This window comes from Hydra vulgaris, chromosome 09, assembly GCF_038396675.1.
Source record: "Hydra vulgaris chromosome 09, alternate assembly HydraT2T_AEP".
In the NCBI taxonomy this organism is placed as follows: Eukaryota; Metazoa; Cnidaria; class Hydrozoa; order Anthoathecata; family Hydridae; genus Hydra; species Hydra vulgaris.
In genome coordinates, this window is record NC_088928.1 from 47,186,390 (window position 1) to 47,208,750 (window position 22,361).

Here is a 22,361-nt window from a genome sequence, read left to right on the forward strand (position 1 = left end):
GCTTAGTGGAATCTTTAGTGAAAGTAGATTGCTTGCTGCTTGTTAACTTTAAGATTGGAAACAACATGCTTAAATATTTAAAAAAAAAAAGCCAGATAAAAAGCATTATGCTACAAGCAAAAAAATTGAAAAGTTTGAAAGTGGTAACAATTTGATTACTCACCTTATGAGCATGAAAGATAATACATGCTAGTATCAAGCATAACCAATCTAAATTTTTTAAACAAAATGTTTCTGAATACATGAATGCATCTTTGGATGTTGCTAATATTCAGATTAATTATGGAAAAAATTTCAATTGTTTTAGATAAAATGAACCTCAAGCTGTGTATTATGGATGAAGCTCAACCTGCACATTATGGATAAACCTCAAGCTGTGCACTATGGACAAAATCAAAATTTTTTTTTTTTACCCCAGCAATTTGGCAAAAAAAATCGTTAAACTTTCGCAATTGCATCTGAATCTCTGGATCATCACAAACACGTCTATAATGGCATAATTAGATAAGTTATTGGAGCCAATTTCATCTAATACCTTGGAAGTTCTCACTTTAAATGTCAATACTTTTATGTCAATAAAAAGCAAACCCAATTGGAAAAAGTTTCACCATAATATATTAAGCATTTTACACAAATAAAAGAATAAAACAGTCCGTTTTTTTTTTCAAAGTATTTTTGTTTAAATAAAAGAAATTTTTTATGCTTGGAATTAACAACTCTCACAACAAAACAAAAATAAGAATTTACAATATTGTTTAAATACTTTTTCAAATATTTAATAAATTATGAAGAGAACTTACTTATAAAGTTGATAAATTTTAGCCCATTCTCTTCATGATTTATTTGAAGCATACAATTTTAATTAAAACTTTTTCATTTACTGTATCTGGTCATACAAGACAAATTTATTTCATGAAGTAACATTTAAAAGAACTTTTAATAAAAAGCTAAATTAATACTCTTGCACTTTGAGAAAAAACTGAATAAATGAGCTCAAAACATTTTTGAATTTTATGTTGTGTAACACTAAAAAAACTACAAAATGCAACAGATACCACTTTTAAAAAGCAAATGACTTCTAACAATTGTTAATAAACTCTTTTTTAAATAAAAAAACAAATTTTTTAGGTTTTAAGGTAACTTAAATATTGTCTGTATAAATAATATTAATCATGTTTATAAGAATTTTAGAAAAAAAAAGTTATTTTTTAGCTCTTTCAAGGGCATATTTAAATAAGCAAGACTCCCCTGATCTGGCCTTGGAAATTGATTCAAATTACATATGCCTAAAAAAGGAGAAACACATGCCTTTAAATCTGACAACATGCAAACAACCTTGGAAACCTCATTTTAGCCAATATAAAGTGTGCAACAGCCGCATAAGAGTTTACTGAATTTACCAGTGATCTATTATGGGTTTGACTACTTTTTCTCCTGAAACACTCAATAAATAATATTCTATAAATTATCAGCTCACTGATATTTTTCTTGCAGAGATGTGAACTGCTTTGAAAAGAAATCTTCATTATAAATCACTTGGTAACCTAAGTGATGCAAAAGTTAAACGTATAGTGTCAAGATGACACATTTATTGATTCACTTTGCAACTATTTCTAATTTTGTAATAAGTATTGAACTCACAGCATCATGTTAAAAGTTTCAAAATGATTCACAACACCATTTTACAGAAATTTGACCTAAAAGTTGAACTTAAAAAAAACAATTTTTTATTTTGTCATTTTACTTGGTTTTTCTGCATAACTTAAAGTTAAACAGCGTTTTTGGTCATGAATTAGTTATCATTTTGTCACACTCAAAAATTTTCTATTTATTTTACTTTCAAATAACAGTTGGTATACAAAATTGCTAAAATTTAATTAACAGTTTAAATAAAATAATATTTGAGAAAGTTATTGTGAGTGTATCATAAATTATGCCATAAGTTTGAATGTATCAAAAAATTTTAAATTATGTTCACTCTTACACTATCCTGAATAAAATAGAGGACTTTGTTTACCTAACATAATACCTGAAGAGATCTACAAACTTTAAATAGTGACTCTTTTGGGTCTGTGTTTATCATTAAATAGACTGAAACTTAACAATATTGTTTTTCACCCATTTATATCATATAAAGTTGTGATAAAATTAAGAAACAATTCTAATTTAACAAAAATAAATCTTACAGTACACTCCTTTTCTTCTTTTTTCTTTTTATCCAAATCTTTATAGTGGTTTTGCTTTATTACATCAGGCAACCTGGTTTCAACTTTTTCCCTTAAAGAGCGTGAAAATTTCTTTTCAACTTCCTCAAACAAAGTGTTTATATATAATTCTTGACTTGAACTTAAACTATATTCAGATCCATTTTCTAGATGATTACCTAACGTAAAATAATGTTTAGCATCAAGTAAAACACCAAATTCTTCTTTCAATGCAAGAATCATCTCATTTGATGGAAATAGTTCTGTTTTTGATGCACAACATAGACTTTCACAACTGCAGAGCTATATTTAATTATGATACAAATATATATATATATATATATATATATATATATATATATATATATATAAATGTGTGTATATATATATATATATATATATATATATATATATATATATATATATACATACAAACACATACATACAACATATATCCTCTTTTTTTTTGCGGAAAATTATATGGTTTATATGAAAAAGAAAAAAAACAAAACAAAGGACAATGATCTTATCATTAAGGATAAAAACCTATCACTGCTCCAACACAAACCCTCAGTCAATGTACCAGCAACTCCGTTTCATGTTATCCATACATAAGTTGATATATACTGAAGCCCTCACAGCTCCTTAAATCAGTATGAATTCAGGTTGCTAATCTAAGCACACTATAAAACCACATTTAAATCAACTATCTGTCATACTAAAAAAGGAGCAGAGGAGGCTACTTTTTGTGAAAAATCAATTAAATTGATTTTTTTTCTAAAATTACAAGCATATTTAAAGCTTTCCAACATCTCATCATGGCTTCAAAAAGATCTAAATCCTTGTTTCAAATTGCAGTAAGTGCTTTAATTAAATATTGATTTTTATAATATTTTTTTAATTTTTTTTTTTACTTTTAGTTAATATAAAGATTAATTATTTTTTGTTACAAACAATTAAATAAACATTTTTTGCATATTATAAAAAAAATTAAAAAAAAAACTAATTAAATAATGTTTAATGTAATATAATAATGGGTATAATTAAATAATCTTTAATATAATATAATAATGGGTATAATTAAATAATGTTTAATGTAATATAATAATGGGTATAATTAAATAATGTTTAATATAATATAATAATGGGTATAATTAAATAATGTTTAATGTAATATAATAATGGGTATAATTAAATAATGTTTAATATAATATAATAATGGGTATAATTAAATAATGTTTAATATAATATAATAATGGGTATAGTTAAATAATGTTTAATATAATATAATAATGGGTATAATTAAATAATGTTTAATATAATAATGGGATAATTAAATAATGTTTAATATAATATAATAATGGGTATAATTAAATAATCTTATAATATATATAAAGGGCAATGTGTGTGTGTTTGTTTGTTTGTTCTCTATAGAAATCCAAACCGCCGGACCGATCTCGATGAAATTTGGCATGGGGGTAGTCCTCGAGGGGGAGAAGGCTCTTAGCTAAGTTTTGACCCCGTACCCCGACCCCCGGGGTCAGGGGGACCAAAAATGGACCCCCTGACCCCGGGGTCAGGGGGGACCATTTTTTGGGCCCATTTTTGTGTACAGATATCAGGTAAGCCAGTTTAAATATTGGCCCGGGCAACGCCGGGTAACTCCAGCTAGTGTTTAATATAATATAATAATGGGTATAATTAAATAATGTTTAATATAATATAATAATGGGTATAATTAAATAATGTTTAATATAATATAATAATGGGTATAATTAAATAATGTTTAATATAATATAATAATGGGTATTATTAAATAGGTTCCCAGATAAGGATAAGAAAAGCAAAAATAAAAAACACTAATTATTCAAATAATGTAAAAAAAAAAAAAAAAGTTTCAAATCAAAACCAAAATATTAACAGTTCCAAATCAAATCAATTTAAATACATAAATACAAACTTTGTGCGCAAAACATTCAAAAGTTTTGATATGATATGCAAAAACAATACCATGTGTCAGCAAGAAAAGTAAATTTTTTGTTTCCTCAAAAAAATAGAAAGACCTGCGGATTCAGCATTTGTTTAATTTCTGAATCAAAAATTTTTGAAAATTTTAAACTTCTGTTCCAAACCCTTTTTTAATCATTCTTAATAACTCCATACTTAATTAGTTAAAATAGTTAATTAGTTAAAAATCTCTTCTTAATAACTCCATACTTAATTAGTTAAAATAGTTAAACAGCGTTGTTGAGAGTTTATTTGAAAAATGATAATAACAAGTATGAACTTTGTTTTAAAATAGATTTTCCATAAACTCATCATCCTTGCTTAAGTCAAAATATTTTGTGCATGTGTCTATGCAGAACATTTGAGTAGCAAAATTGTCAATTGTTTTATTGTAAACTTTTTAACAACATTCTAAATGTGTACAATTTAATATTCTACTGTAGAAAATCTAAAGTTCTAAAGAAAAATTTCTTTTTACTTAAACACCTAGTGTTTTATGTGTACTACCATATTACTTACTGCATAATTTTAAAAACCTTTCTACTTTTTTTTTTCTAATTTTAAAAATTTTTAACTTTCTACTTTCTTTTTTCTAATTTTTAATATCTTTCTACTAAGTAGAAAAATTTTGAAAAATCTTTGACAAATGATTTGACAAGACTATGTTTAAAATATCTAAAGGATTCCACAACCTTATTAACCATTTTATAACAACTGTAAAATAACACATCATATAAGTCAGACAACCTTATCACAAACAGAATATCTAGTAATTAAAACACATTACCACAACATGCAATAAATTCAGATTTAATCAATTCTCTCAAAAACAAGATCGACTTGATAAGCAAATATAGGAAATAAATAAAATAATGAAACTTTTTAAACATTACTAAAAAATACTTTATATTTTATCACATTCAGATCATGAATATTGATATTCAATAATACAATTAAAAAAAAGCATTTTGCATTATAAAAGGTGTTATAGACTGACCAAGTGGGCACATGACATATTTAAGGCATCTAAAACATTAATTAGCAAGTTTTAATACTTTTTAAAACATTTAAAACACGCCTTGTGTCTATTGGAGAAATTCTACCTAATTTCAGTATTAACTTAATGAATTACACTATGTATTAGCCCACCTCATGAACAACAGAGAACAACATTAATAAATAGAGTGTCATAAAATATTCTCAAGGTTTTTTTAATTTTTATTTTTTATTTTGGATGACTATTAATATTCGCGCCACTCGTTTAAAGTTTAACATTTTTACATTTTTTGAGCTTTTAAGGGCATTTTCAAACAATCAGCGCAAATAGAATTTTACAAATCATTAACTTTATAATAACATCATTACAAATAATGGAAGGTTTTTTATCTATACCAATTATGCACATTTTTATTACTATTATTTTTGTTAACTGGTAATATTTATGAAATTAAAAAAACGTGGTTTTTATACACGATAGCGTTGAGGCCCAATACACAGCAATTAGAAATTTGTTAGATGCTTTTGATCTCATAAAGTTCACCCACTTCAAGCCCTGGCTATTTAAAAGGGGTTTGTACAAGATTAGCTAAGTTTCCTGGCCGACCATTGTTCTTGTTAACCTCCTGCCATCATTTCATATAGCTGTAGCAGTAAATAAAACTGTTAAGCAGGAGAACAAACTATTTATATCATAAAAGGTTAAAAAATAGTAGGGTAAAGATAAAACTACTTCACTTTAAAATACCGTTTTGAAAAAACAAAATGTATAAATTTTTTAATTTTAAAATTATTTACATTTAGACTTTTTAGAAATGCAGAGATTATTGTGAACAAGTGGGAAAAAATCAGACTATTTGGTGAAAATTAATAAATATGGAGCTGTCTCACATGCCTAAAATCTCATGAAATTTAAAATGTATTTCTCTAAAATCAGGTAGGTTTTTATTCTGAGAATCTATATATATATATATATATATATATATATATATATATGAATAAAAATATATATATATATATTTTTATAGTTTTTATTCTATATATATATATTTTTATCTTTATATCTATATATATATTTATATATATACATATATATATATATATATATATATATATATATATATATATATATATATATATATATATATATATATATATATATATATATATATATATATGTATATATATATATATATATATATATATATATATATATATATATATATATATATATATATATATATATATATGAGAAATAAAATACTCAAAGAGACTAATAGAATGGCTGACTACATTTCTCTCTCCAGGGCGTTACGGTTTTTGCAACCTGCAACTTTTCTGATTCTGCAATTTTTAAAGTAAAACTTAATTCCATAAGTTTTGATATTTTAGTCTTATTATTTAAGAATAAGTTATGTCATAAAGTAACATTGTTTAAAAACAATGGGTTGCAAAATGGTTTAAAATTAGATGTAAAATACAAAGAAAATAACTCTAAAACAATTTTTTCCAATGACAGACTTTTCTTAAAACCAGTAGAAATATAATAAAAATTAAATCAATAGAAATAGCACTTTGATTTTATCTTGTCAAAATTAAATGTAACAAGTATCTAGCAGTGTCATTTTAAACCTTATTTTATCTACATTGCATTATTTTTAATTTACACTTTTAAGATCAACAAGACAATTAGCAGATGTATATTGAGCCTGCTGCAGAGGTGAAACTCAAATCATGATAAAACCATAGAGGTGTTTGGTGGTGGCATTACCATCTTTTGATCGAGATCACAATATAAAAATGGTAAAAAGTTCTATATTCAAAAACAAAGAGAAGTCCAAAAAGATGTAAAAGTGGATAGAATCAAAGCTGAAATCCTTCTGATAGCAGTTTTTGTTGATAAAGACTAGCCACTAGGTCTTGAGTTGAATATTTTATAATAAAAAATTCAATTTTGTTGTGCTTACATTAAAATTTATTCAAGATAATGTAGATCGTGTGATGAGGTTGGAGAAGCTTCAGAAGCTACTTCAAATAAAAAGTTCTTGTTAAAAACCATTAAAAAAGAAGAATAGTGGATTCAAGGAGCTAGCTACGGAAACTGTATTTTTGCTTTCTTGTTATTTATTTTATTTATTTATTTACTCAGTCATCTTTGTCATCTTCAGTCATGTATTGAATGGTTCTAATAATTTGAACTCTGATCCAATACCTAACTGCAAACTCTGAACTTTAAAAGTACATTTAAAAATTATTTCCTCACATATTTTTTTGAGATATTTGTCTTAAGCTGAAAATTTATAAATATAAATATTTATAAATTTTCAATCCAATGTCCAGTATATAAGTATTTATTGTAAATTTACAGCATTTAAACGCTAAATTCTGAAGCAAATTTGCTTCAGAAACAAGAGACCTGTGGCGCTGACAGATCCAGAATTATTTGATGTTTGAGATACTTATGTCAAATTATGATACTTTTTAAAAAGTTGCAATGAATGAAGGACGGTAAAAAATAAGCCCTAATATCTTATCCCCCCTGCCCCAAACGTGAGAGCAACAAGTTAATGAAATAATTATTTTGCTATTCATAACTAAATTTATATTTATCAATAAAATTTAAGTATTGTTTTACAATCTCCAAGCATTCAAAAGTTATGATCATATAAAATTTGTAACCCCCTCAAATTGAGGGGGATTTAAACTTTATATTGTCATAATTTATGAACGCTGAGAGATAATACTATGAAACTTCAAATTTATCAATGAATATAAACTTAATTAGGAATAGCAAAAAAATTATTTTACAAACACGTTGCTCTCGTGTTTTAGGCTTTTTTTGTTCCCAGCCTCCAATCATTGAAATATTTTGCAAAGCATCATTATTTGACACATTTTAAACATAAAAATGTTTGGAGTTTGCGCCATGTCTGTTAGGTGTCTCAAACACCAAAAAATGCTAGATCCTTCACTGATCTGTGGTTCGATGCCTACTCTAGGTTTTTTTTCGACATGAAGCAAGCATAAACTTCCAAGTTAAATGCTCTTCTGCGGTGCTCTGTGATGCAACCATTAGGTCTTCTTGGAGCACCTAAAATAACCACAGAAAAAATCTGTATACATATTTCCAAATCACACTGATACGTTTTAACCTAGTTTAGTTTACAACAAAAGATCAAAAGTCCTCTACCCAATCTTTTAAGGAAACCATTTTGGATTTGGATTTGTTTGATCTAAGTCTCCAGTAGCAGTATTTTTTTAAAAAAAACATCATTTGATACCAAAATGAAGTAAAAATCATAAAGTTTGTCGAAAAAATTTCAAAGATCAACAAAAAATCACTTTACAATAGCCAAAGTGTTAACATATCTATCGTAATCAGTGAAAGATAGATACAACATATTTCTTAAATTAATAAGCACAGTGTTTTTTTTGGTACAGGAACACTTTAAGAAAATACTGTTCAACAAATTAACTGGATTTGACATTAGAATCTATTCGCACCAATGCTTGAAATTGCTCTAAATTTAGTCAAAAATCATAAGAAGTGTAACTTTGAACAATCGCCGCGAATACTTCTATCAATAAAAAATAAAAAATTTTCATATAAATATGACCTCTATGCCAACTCATTAGCCATTCTGCATAAAAATTGATTGTCAAAAAAAATGATGGGATTAGCTACTATGTATGTATCTACAGATTTAATCATTTTTTAAAACTTAAAAGATTGTTATAAGCAGACGCACAACAGCAAATTTATATTGATCTTAAAAAAATATATATATAAATATATACAATAAACAGTTAATTCCAATCAACTATGAATTTTATATATAAACCTGATACAAAGCCCTAGGGTAGGAGGTGCTCATAAACCTTGGATGGTAATCTAACTATTGGTAGTATTACAATTAAAATATTCAGTTGACAAAACAGGTTAATCTCAAGAGGTACATTCGTGGTTGTAAAAAAGTGCTTCAATTTTTCCATAATATCATATTTTATAATGTCAAATTATTATTGGAAGTCATTATGAAAATCAAACCAAACCACACAAATGTGAAACCATGGATGGTAAACAAAAAAAAACTCTAAACAAAACTTTACACACACTACAGTTTATGAAAGAAATTTTTCGACTATCATGCAAGGCTAAATGTATATGTATTGATTGTTTGAATGAATTGAATTTGAATTGAATGCTAAGAACTTTTCATCAATATCATCTCTTGATTCCCTTAAGTTAATATAGCTAACAAACAAGTTAATCCATTGCTTGATATTTGTAACATTTCAGCTTCTGTATCTAAAATGATTTCCTGCTAAGACTTTTCTGCAGGTTGTGGTTTGGACAACATATCTGATATAGTCTTGCAAAAGTGTTCTCCGGAGCTGTCGTCTATACTTTCAAAACTATTTAACAAGTGCTTATCAGAGTTTTGTTTTCCAGCCTGCTGGAAAGCAGCATCTGTTATCCCTATTTTGAAAAACTCTGGTGAGCGATCTGACTTGTCTTACTACCCCCTCCCCATTATTCTTCTTCCTATCATAAACAAGGTTTTTGAATTTTTAATTTACAAACACTAAATCTCTCATCTTGAATCTAATAACTTACTTTCTGAACATCAATATGGATTTCGATCTTCTCGTTCTACAGCTAATTTGCTAACAGTAATAACAGATAGATTTAATTGTGAATTCGATGTGGAGAGTTTAAAAGTTCTTGACATTTCTAAATTATTTGATAAAGTTTGGCATGGTCTTCTACATAAGCTTTCTTCTTACAATGTATTAGGTAACATCTTTAACATTATTGAATCCTTCCTTAACAATCGTAGTATAAATTTTGTCCTCGACGGACAGCACTCTTCTTCATACCCTGTAACTTCAGGGGTTCCTTAAGGTTCAATCCTTGGTCCTATTAACTTTTTTTAATTTACATTATCGATCTTACAGATATTCTCACATCTAAGGGGGCATTGTTTGCTGGTAATACTACTATTTATTCTTATCTCGACAAAAGTCAACACTCTCTGATTGCTTGGAGGGGGCATTTGAGATTAAAAAGGATCTCACTTCTGCTACAGTATGGACTCACATTGGCTGGTAAACTTTAATTCAAATAAAACTCAATTTTTTTCAGCTAACTTTTATCACAATAATCTAGATCTTCCTATATTTATGAAGGGTAATGCACTTGATGAGTCACCTATCCTTCATCTTCAAGGATTAACTCTTACTTGGATCTTTCTTGGAAATCATATATCAAACCCATTGCAAAATAAGCATCAGCTAAGGTTGGATCTCTTTATTATGCTTAACACTTTCTTTCTCTGGATTCTATTATTTATCTCTATAAATCTCAAATCTGTCCTTGTATGGAATACAATTGCCATATCTGGAGCGGATTTTTGAATGATAACCCTTTGTCTTTTAGACAAGAAGCAAAAATGCATTGTAAACATAGTTGGACCAGCACTTGCAGCCAACCTCCAATCAAATTTTAAAGAACTTATCACATTGTCGTAATGTTGCTTCTCTTTTTTTTCTTCTATAAATGCTATAATGGGCACTGCTCTAAAGAGCTAACCTCTTTTGTTCCATCTACTAAAATTCATTCTCGTGTTACTTGTTACTATATATATATATATATATATATATATATATATATATATATATATATATATATATATATATATATATATATATATATATATATATATATATATAAAAGGTTTTGGCTAAAACAAACACCTTAACCTTAAAAATTCCCAAATTTTTTGATCACTTATCTTAACTACTACTTATTGTAAGTTTTTAAGAAAGGAGATATATATATTTACTTATACTATCAATTTTAACAAAAATATGTTTTACATTTTTGTTTTAACTTGAAAGTCTTTGTTATAATGTGTTTCTGGTATTGTAAATTTAAACTATATAAAGACAAAAAAAAATTATGCATAATTAAGTATAAAAATAAACAGCTACAACAACAGCAACAAAAATATCGAAGTACAATAAATGTATTTTATGAGAATACTTTATTTTATGTGGGAGGTAAAAAAATTATTAACAATTATTCACAGTTAGTCCCTTGTAAAGTACTTGTAATCAAGTAAAAATTGTTTCATGTTTTAAATGTGCACAAGATTAACTTGTTTTATCTTTGAAGGCTAGGAGGATTTCAAAATGTTAAAAATGATTAAAGCTAAATATAAGTTTAGAAGTTAATACATACTTTACAAAAAAAAAATTAAAACAAGCAAAAACCTGAAAAACTTTTTGAATGGCTTTAAAGCAAAGTCGTGGAAATATGCGGACATAAATCAATGAATGCTTAACAATTGTTGATATTGGTTGGTTCAATTTAATGCAGCTTGTGTTAATATCCAATGATGTGTAAAGTCGCATCGAAAATGACATTTTAGAGTTATATAAGATACGAAACACAGAACTTTCTATACAAGTAAACTCCGATTAGAAAGAAACAAAAAATAAATAAACAACAAAATTGCTTTAATAGAGCTACCCAGTGGGCACAAAATGCATTTAAGATTTTTTAAACATGTATTAATACATTTTTTAATCCAAAACAAATTTTGTGCGAGGTAAGAACCTGGGTAGGAAATTAGAAATAAATAATTTTTTATTAAAAACTTTATTTAAATTATAAACCTCTTTTTTCTGGGTGACTTAGATCTTTCCAGAGCTTGTCAATGCTACTATAAGTCAAACCCTCAAGCAAAACAATATGTAATATTCCATCTGCTATCTAAATAAAGAAGGTAAATTAACGAAACAAAGAAACATACATAAAACCTAGTGATAGTAAAGAAAGCTGATAACTATGAATCATACATGACAGCCAGTGATAACATCAAGAGATTTGTCAAAAAGCTGTTCTTTAGATAGTTGACTTTGTGAAAACGGTTTTAAAGTTTGATGTGAGGCTGTTAAGTTTAAAGCTGCATCATTTATCTTGCTTACCAAATCTAGCAAGTTTTGAATAAACCAATTATAACTATAGTCAACTATAAACACCATTCTGTTAAATGGACACTGTAAACAAATAAATAGGAAATCTAAATTTGTTTATACTTTTAGCTAATTATCTAGTGAGAATATAGATTAGACATAGACTTTTCTTACAGAAAGCCTCAACACTGTGTGGAAACTTTTTAATTGAAGGTCAGTTTTAAAAAGTTCTTACGAATGCAACTTTTGTTTGGAAATGTTTTCAAACTTTAGTTACTGTTTTTGAGAAATATTTAAAGTAATTCATAAAAAAAATTTAATTTAAGTAATTTATAATGCCTTTAAAATGCTGTGATCCAAACTGTTGCTCAACTTATTTTTTTTCAGATATTATCTGTATAAAAATTCCCTCATGAGATACCTGAAAAAATTCTCTTATGAGATACCTGAAAAAATTGCTTGTAAGTATCCCTTATTTAAATTGAACTGTAACAAAGTAGGGCATTGCTTTTAAATTGCATTGGCTAGACGAAGCTGAGTTTTACAGCAGTATTTTCAAATATCTTCAAAATTTGTCTCAACTTTCTGCCACCAAAAGAAAAACATCTGCTTCTTTTAAAAAAGGTATATAAAAAATAAAAAGGAATTGGAAGAATATAAAATAGGTATTAGTAAAAACTAATTTATTCATACTGACTTGATTACTTACGAGCAAAACAGTTCCATTTCCATCCAATTTTAACTAACTAATCATAGAGTTCTGCTATTTTTTGCTGATAATTTTTAAAAGATTTTAATAGTTCAAAGAATTGAAGTTTTGTTTGATTATTTACCCACTAGCATTAGTACTATTGAATCTCTGGTAGATAACAGAATAACTTACCTTAGAGTCAGCCCCTGAGCTTTTAAATATTTAAAAATTAAATATGAAGATCATAAAAATCAAATCATATTTGAGCATTTAAATGTTTTAGATAAAACTGATATTATATCCAATTTATATACCGCTGGTTATTTTTAAAAGTGTTCCACTAAAGTAATTGGAGATAATACAACTCCCTATTGTAAAAATTTAACTTATTTTAATACTTTTAAATAGGGGAGAACTAACTAATACATCTGATCACTCTCAGTGGTCTTTCTTTTGCTGCATATATTTGTCTTTATAAACTAAATGAGTTTGCAAAACATTTTTGATTTAACAGTTTGCGTAAAGAAACAATGCCGAACACTGGCAATGAATGTTTACATATTGCATATTTAATCTTAATGATAAGAGTAATAACAATAGCTATACAATACTTATTTGGACAAAAAAAAATTCCCACACAGTGCCAAGGTCTTCTATAAAGAATGCCATGGTAAGATTTTATATAATGGGTATATCTAATTAACATTCAATTTATTAAGTTTTTTAGTTATTAAGTTTTATTTATATTTAGTCATTATAATATTATTTATACTTATAATATTTATTATATTTATATTATTTATATTCATATATTTATTATATTTATATTATTTGTATTATATTGAGTTATTATTATATTATTTATATTTTTATTTAAATTTAGTTATTGAGGTTTATTAAGTTTTTTAGTTAGATCTGAAATTAGCCTAAGTTATGAGTAGAAGCTTCATAAAAATTGAAATGCTCATAAAATGTATTTTAAAAACTATATATTGGAGATTTGGGTCTTTTTTATACATAAAATATTTCTTACATATAAAATTTTATATATAGAAAGTCTTAAAATTCTCCAATAGAATTCAGCTTTGAATAGATAAGCTTGCATCGTAAAGTTTTAACCTGATATGTTCTTCGTGAAATTTTGATTCAATAACTCTTTATTGTTTAAAAACATCTAAAATATTTTTAGAAAGCCTGTTTACATTATATTTTATAAAGTTGTTAAACAGTTATGAAATAAAAATCTTTTTATTACAATAAATTTTTTCTAATATTTTTATTTTTTATCTTTAACTTTTAAACGAATTCATTTCAACAAAAATGCATTTAACAACTATTTAAATTAAAAGTTAATAAGAAATTAAGATAGTAAAAGATGATAGTAGAAGATAGTAGAAGAAGATAGTAAAGTAGATAGTAAAAGAATATAACAAAAGAATATAACAAAAGAAGATAGTAGAAGAAGATAACAAAAGAAGATAGTAGAAGAAGATAACAAAAGAAGATAGTAGAAGAAAATATTAAAAGAATATAGTAAAAGAAGATAGTAAAAGAATATAACAAAAGAAGATAGTAAAAGAAAATAGTAAAATAAGATAGTAGAAAAAGATAGTAAAAGAAGATAGTGAAAGAACATAACAAAAGAATATAACAAAAGAATATAACAAAAGAAGAGAGTAAAAGATGATAGTAAAAGAAGATAATAAAAGAAGAGAGAAAAGTAGATAGTACAAATAAATAATAAAAGAAGATAGTAGAAAATAATAAAAGAGCAAGAAAATGATTAACAAAAGATTTTAAAAGCTGTTAGTTATATGAATCAGGAATATATGAAGCAAAAAGAAATTATAAAGCACTGATGTTTGTTAAAAAACATATAAGCATAAGTTTTTTTAGCATAAAGAAAAACAGTTGCAGTAAAAAGAAATTAACTTCGCTAAATAAAAAGTCACACCAAAGTAAACTTTTGTAGTTAAAACAAGTATTAATAGCTCATTTGAGCAGCAACTTATTTGTAGAAAAAACAAACAACAGTATTTGTAGAAAAATTTTTTTTTTTTGATAAGGTAAAAGCTTGTCTCAAAAAAAGAAGGTATCATTATATAAAACCTTAGCAAATGCTAATTTTGATTTTGATAAAAACTATTTTTTCTAATAAGAGGTCAGTAAAAAAAGATAACTCAAGATGTAAATTAAAAGACTTAATGTGGGTATTACAATTTATCAATAATATTAACAATATTACAACGATGATTAGCAAAAAAAAAACTTGTACTGAAAATTCTCAAATCAAAACAAAAAATCTAAAATTTTGTTTTGGTTTAAAAAGTTAATTGACGATTTTTTTTTTCTTCTATTTTCCATTTACAAGATTTTGGTTTAATTTTGTTTTTAATATCTTTTTTTAACCTTTTTTTTAAAATTTTTTTTAACTCATATTTTTTATAAAGTTATTAAAATTAACCGGGCAATTCGCAAGTTCTTTCTTACCCATTACCCAGGTAATTTCAGGTAAATTTAAATTTTATAGGTTTTTCAAAAGTTATTTCCATAAATGAACATTTTTGGATGTGATCAACTTTGTGAAGACTTTTAACTGTATAAAAAAGTTTTATAATATAAACCCACCTTTATTAAATTTGTCAAGGTTTCGAGCTTATTCCGTAACTCTTAGATAAATACTAATACAATGTAAACAAATTAAAGTTGATATTTTCAGCATGTAAAAGATTAAAAGTTTAAATTTAGTTTGTTATTAATGTTTCAGTAACGTTAATTTGCTATTAACGTTACTGTAAAATTTATAAACATTTTTTTAATAAGAAAGTTGCTTATAAGAAACTAGTACTAAATGATAAGAATATATGTATATATATATATTATATTATATATATATATATATATATATATATATATATATATATATATATATATATATATATATATATATATATATATATATATATATATATATATATATATATATATATATATATATAACCCTTGGAATTAGGAAAAATGAGGTCGGCAATAAATTGCTGACCTCAAACTGTTAGAGGTCGACAAAAAAAAAAAGAAAGATACAAAATGGTTACCATTAAATATAGAAACGAGGTCGACCATTTTTTGCCAACCTCAAACGTTTTAAGATCGGCAGGTAGGTCAGAATTGCTGAATGCTGGACCCTATATATATATATATATATATATATATATATATATATATATATATATATATATATATATATATATATATATATATATATATATATATACATATATATATATATATATATATATATTATGAGATGTCCAGCATTCAGCATGTATGAGATCAAAAAAATAGAGAGCTTAAAATAAGACACTTTCTAGTAATACTTAATTTTCTTTGCTTCTTATAAAAAAAAGTGCAACTTTTTTTAAATATACATAATTATTTAACATATAACTACTATTTGTCATTTTTCATCACTATTTAACTAAGGAAAATAAATTTTTTTTAAATGTTTGACTTTAAAGATATCAATTCTCAAAGAAAATCACGTGTTCGGGATCATTTTTTGTATAGCAAAACAAAAAATAGTGCAAAGTTCAAAATTTGTTCAGCAGTTTTGAAAGTGTATGGAACAAAAAGCCTTATATATCAACTTCAAGCTATATATTGCCTTGAGAAAGATCTGTCACTAGAAAAACAATCATCAACACTATTAAAAGTTCTTGCATTGATACTTTCTTTAAGAAAGGCTTTGAACCTCATGGTGAGGTGATAAGCAAATTGGATGCAGTTAATGGTCTTTTCAACAAAATTGCAAATAATTTTCAGCTTAGAAGAGCATTTAAATCAGACGGCTACACTTCGCCAAAAAGTCCTTAAAATATCAGAGATCAATTTATGGCAGAATATGGTAAAACTATCACCAGCATGAAGCAAGACATTATTGAAAGATTCAAGAAGAAGGAGGTCATTTTTCTATCAGCTTTGACGAATCCACTTTAGTCAGAAACAGTTGTTTTATGAATCTGAACTTACATGGTTTAGATGGTTAGAAAAGCTATTCAACTTGTTAAGTCAAGTATTCAAATTAGATTTAAACAACGACATTGTAGCAACAATCACTGATGGTATAAGTGTTACTATAAAATTTGGAAAAAACACCAGTCCTATTCATGTTGGCTGTCTTGCACATGCAATCTATCTTTGTGTTTTTTAAAATACTTTATAAACCTTATAAGATACACAATGATTTAATTGATGCCGAAACTAAAGAGGAAGAGGATTATGAAGAAACAATAGTGAATGTGAATAATTAAGCACTGAGACAGAGTTTCTGATATTGGTAAAATTGATATTCATAAAACTGTTAAAGTCTTCAGAAAGTCCCTTAGTCAGAAATGATGCCAATCTTCAACCTCAAAATATTCAATCCTCTGGAAAGGAAAATGCTTTATTTTTAGATTGTAAAACGTGATGAAATAGCCTTATTAAAATGCTATAAAGATTTTATGAAGATCGCAAAGAAGTGAAAGTAGCAATGATCCATCTTGAACAAAAGTTTGATGTTTCCAATAAAGAATTGGAGATTAAAGAACTATGCAATGCTCTTGCTCCCATTGAGATGACTGTAGAATATTTATGCAAGGAAGATGCTGATATTTTGCTTGCTGAAAAAGTTATTGAATTTGCTGCTAAGAAGCTGAAAGATCAAGGAACATCAATAAGTCTTGCTTTTCTAGAAAAATTTAAAGTCCGAGTTCAAGAGAGAAGAAACCCCGGTCTTGTACACTTAATACACTATTTAAAATCACCAGACACTTTAAAAGAGCAAAAGGATCAGTTTGGTCTAAAAATAAAAAAACGCAATATAATATCTCTGGCTACTTCACTTTTAAACAGACTTTTTCCAAAGAAAACAGATGAAGAGCTAACATTTTTAAGTTACTAGTGATCAAACATTAAAAAATGATGTAAAAAAAAAATCTTTTAGATGAATTTGCTTAAGTAAGTTAAGTATCTGATCAAACATTAAAGAAGAAGTACCTGATCAAACATTAAAAAATGATGAAAAAAAAAATCTTCCAGATGAATTTGCTTCATTTATTCAACAAACAGAGCATGGAGCTATCACTGTAGATAAGATTAAACCTATCATTTTGAAAAAAGAGATGAGTTTATTTGAAGCCTTGCTTCAAATAAACTCATCTCTTTTTTTAAAAAACTCATCTGATGCAAGGCTGAAAGACCTTGAAAAACCTTTTAAAGCTTTATTAACTATTAAACCAAAATCAGAGCTTTTTCAGCCATACGATTTTTGCCACAAAAATAATAAACAGATTGGGAGATGATACCCTTGATGGAAAGAAAAATTTAGTTTAAAGATAAAAGTTATAAAACTTCTTCATTTTAGCCTTTTAAACACTTTTTTTTTTTAAATCAAAGTTGACTAAATTTACACCCCATAAGTTATTTAATGGCTTCTGTAACATCTAATTGATAAAATTATCTGGGTAATACCCGGGTATTACCTGGGTAAGTTTAAAATTACCCATTACCCTTGTAAATATTTTTGGCCGGGTAATGGAAACACTGTCATCTACCACTCTTTTTGTTAAATAGTAAAACCTGCATATTTTTTTAGTAAATTCTTGATGAACCCTTTTATTGTGACAATTTCTGGACATGTGACTGTAAAATCTCAATGGCTCCCTAAATCTAATATATTCAATTGAATTTGATATTTAAAGTTTTCTATCAAATCACCCCTTCTTCTCCTTTTTGTAACGTTGGTAAACCTAATATTTTTCACTTTTCTTCATAACAGATGCCTTTCAGTATCTCAATCCTAGTTGATCTACGTTGTACATTTTCCAGTCTATTAATATCTTTAATACAATATGGGCTCCACACTGATGCTGCATATTCAAACTGTGGCCTAATAATTGACTTTTATAACAACTTTAATATGACAACATCAAGATATTTAAATGTATATTTTAAAAAACCTAGTGTTTGATTAGCTTCATTTGCAACACTAATAACATGATTTTCCCATTTAAGGTCATTTGATATTATAACACCTAAATCTCTTTCAATTTCTGTCTTGTAAAATATGATCTTCTAATTTTTAATTAAAAATGTTGATAATCCTATATTGATAAATGGTAACACTCATACTGAGTGATCTACTTAATGTCTTCTTAGATAAACTTTCTTTACGTACCTCACATAGCAAAATAAGAATTCAACTCATTTCAAAATCAACATCTGTTAAAACTGTTCTCTTTACTGTGTAATTAATTTTTATAATAATAATTAATTAATTTTTTTATATTTACTTAAAAGCTGCTTAATTTTAAGACAAGATGCAAAAAACACAATGTTAACTTAGTTATGTTTGATAACACAAACACAATGTTAACTTAGTTACGTTTGATCACACAAACACAATGTTAACTTAGTTAAGTTTGATAACACAAACACAATGTTAACTTAGTTACATTTGATAACACAAACACAATGTTAACTTAGTTACAATTGATAACACAAACAAAATGTCAACTTAGTTACGTTTGATAAAGAAATTCAATCTTGTGTGAGTCGCCATTCAGTAAAGTTGCATCCTTTAGCCATATATGTTTATTCATTTATGGCTATATGGGGATTATCAACTTATTAATTTTAATTTCGATAGAAAAAGTATTTAAAAATATTATTAATTATTAATGGTAACTATTAACTCTTTAATTTAAATTCGATATGAAAATATTTTGGTGTTTTAAAAACCTCAAAATTTATATTCTTTGCGTTGATCGAAGATAAGCTTCCTGAAATAACTGTACGATTAATAAGATATCCTAGATTTCTTGCTAACTTTATTTGGACCTTTAGTTCACTTCCAGACTCTGTGTAATTACCTTCTGGAATATTCTCTGCTATAAAAAATAAAAGTGGTATTAAAAGATCAGCAAATGAAAAATTTTAAAGACTTTATTTGGCATTAATGTTTTTGTTAAAGAATTTATCAAATAATTGTTTTTGTTTTTTAATATTTTTTTTTTTGTTTGTTTTTAACAACAAATAAAAGTTAATAAAGTAACAAAAAATGCAAAAAATTAAAAATAAAAACTTAATATAAAAAAACCTTCATTATAATTTCGATGTTCTCTATTATTTGATTCAAAATGGGTTTTTATAAGGGATACCATTTTATACAACCGTTTACCAGTTACTAATTCTGAAAGATCAAACTCAGCAACTCCATAGCTAATTTCAAAAAAACCTTTTTGATTCACTAGAAATAAAAAAAATAAAACTTTGAAACTTTAGAAAAGTTAAAAACTTTATTAAAAGTTAGAAATTTTAGAAACTTTAGAGAAATTGAAATAATAAAAGTTTTTTATTAAAAAAATTAGAAAAATATAAAAAATATAGAAAAATAAAGAAACTGGGGTTAGTTGTAACAAGTTTCAATGTAGCACTTTATTATAAAAAAAGTTGTGCAATGTTTTTAATGCATAATTTGATGTTTATGAATATTCTAAATGAATTTATTTAAGTTAAAATATTTGCATTATTCAAATATGAATATAAAATAGAATGTAGCATTGTTTTCATTGTTAATGATTTAAATTTGTAAAAGCTTGAGCTTGAGTAACAAAATAAACTTGAAAAACAAAACTTACTTGACAAAAACTAACAAAAACTTACAAAAATTAACAAAAACTTACTTGAGTAACAAAATAAACAGGAAAGTCTTTTGTTTTACTTCTTAAAATTAAACATTTTTATGAGTGCCTCAATTTACGATAGGATGTTACCCAGAAAAATATTAAACTTTACCAAAAACTAAAACTTGCAACGCCTGCTCAAACTCACTAAAATTTAAGTTTCATTTGCTCGATATAAAGTTATACTTAAGGTGACTCAATCCCATTACTACAAAATTCTTTAAAAATTAAAATTATTTCTCCAAACTAGGTTAAGCATTGGTACATTAAAATATTTTTTGTTCAAGATTTAAAAAAATTGCTTTGAAAAAAAATCCTGTTTTAGCAAAATTTGCTAAAGAAGTTTAAACATTAGATTATAAGTGTTTTTATAAGATATTGAATTTTTCTATTTTTTTTCATACTATTACTCATTTTACATGATTGATTTGCTTGATCTAAGTATCGCTTGCTTAATCCAAGTATCGCTTGCTTGATCCAAGTATCGCTTGTTTGATCCAAGCATCGCTTGCTTGATACAAGTATCGCTTGTTTGATCCAAGTATCGCTTGCTTTTGTTTAATAAATAATAAAATAGCTGTAAATTAAAAACTTGTTTTTTGTATTCAATCAAATTTTACTTTTATTATTACCCATATTTATTAACACTATAATATAAATAAAGGCATCAAAAACACATAAGCAGTTAATTATATTACTGAGATGGTTAGAAAATGATGAAAACATAACACAAAATAAACATTTTTTTTTCTTTTTTAAATGCTAGCATAGTACTAAACCTCGACTTGTAAATAGCAGAATATCATAAAACAAGCTAGAAAAAACAGAGATTAGATCTTGCAGATCAAATTAAGACTTTTGGGGCAATATAGACAGGCTGCTAAGGTATTTCTAAGGATAAAAAAGATCACCATACCCCATAAAAACGAAATTTTCTATCAAGGAACATATAATTTACCACAAAGGAACATATGAAGCGTTGCGAACGAAAGGGGCACACCAACCAATTTTCGAAAATCTGTTTTCTTTAACCATTTTTTACTTTAGTCTGTCATCTACAATATAACACAAGATCAATGTGTGAGTGGGCCTCTTTCTGACTGAAAATCAATCAAATTTTAGTCAAGAAACTTCAAATGCGATTTAGGGAGCATTCAAAAACCATGTGGTAGCTTAGGGGGGGAGGAGGGTCTGAAAAAAAACCACCAACTATCATAGAGGGGGAGGGGGTGTAAACTCTTCTACCATGTGGTAGGAAAAAGTGTAATTTTGCTCAAAATTTGATTTTGGTTGGTGTGCCCCTTTCGTTCGCAACGCCTCATATAATATACCACATTAGCCTCAAGAGTATTATTGAAATCATGGTCTAATAGCTTCTGCTTCTGTTTTATTAAAAGTTTAGTAAATATTTGAAGACTAATCACTCTAAAGAGTTTTAGATGCTATAAATAGTTTGTTTCTTTCTTTTAAATCAGCCATTTCAAAAATAATAGATCTATGGTTTTCCAAATTTCTTTCCAAGCTTCTTACACTGCGAATCAAAGTTAAAGACTTTGATTCACAGTGAAAGAAGGTTTAAATTTAGAAACTTCATGGAATTAAAAAAAACTTTTTACTTTTAACTCATTTTAAAAATAGCCCATAAATAATTTATTTTTTATATTTTTTAGATGCTAAAATAATATATGTATTGTTTACACATGATTTTCAGCCATGTAACAGGGTTCTTTGAAACAGCCTAACAGAGCTTGTTGAAAA

General features: G+C 26.2%; 1 protein-coding gene across 3 annotated transcripts in view; it reads right to left on the reverse strand.

Annotated features, from left to right (window-relative positions):
• LOC100207083 (uncharacterized protein FLJ43738) overlaps nt 1-22,361 on the reverse strand; it is a 67,836-nt gene that overhangs the window by 6,733 nt on the left and 38,742 nt on the right. For 2 of the 3 annotated variants that reach the window (XR_010640887.1, XM_065805903.1), the window contains exons 9-14: nt 20,018-20,167; nt 19,660-19,808; nt 12,072-12,272; nt 11,889-11,985; nt 11,484-11,671; nt 2,187-2,507 (exon numbers count right to left, since the gene is read on the reverse strand). Coding sequence is in view for 2 of the 3 variants with exons in the window: in XM_065805903.1 (XP_065661975.1) it covers nt 2,187-2,507; nt 11,484-11,671; nt 11,889-11,985; nt 12,072-12,272; nt 19,660-19,808; nt 20,018-20,167 (1,106 nt within the window). In the remaining variant the exon portion in view is untranslated. The remainder of the gene's footprint in view (nt 1-2,186; nt 2,508-11,483; nt 11,672-11,888; nt 11,986-12,071; nt 12,273-19,659; nt 19,809-20,017; nt 20,168-22,361) is intronic. The other variant, XM_065805904.1, reaches the window with a different exon arrangement.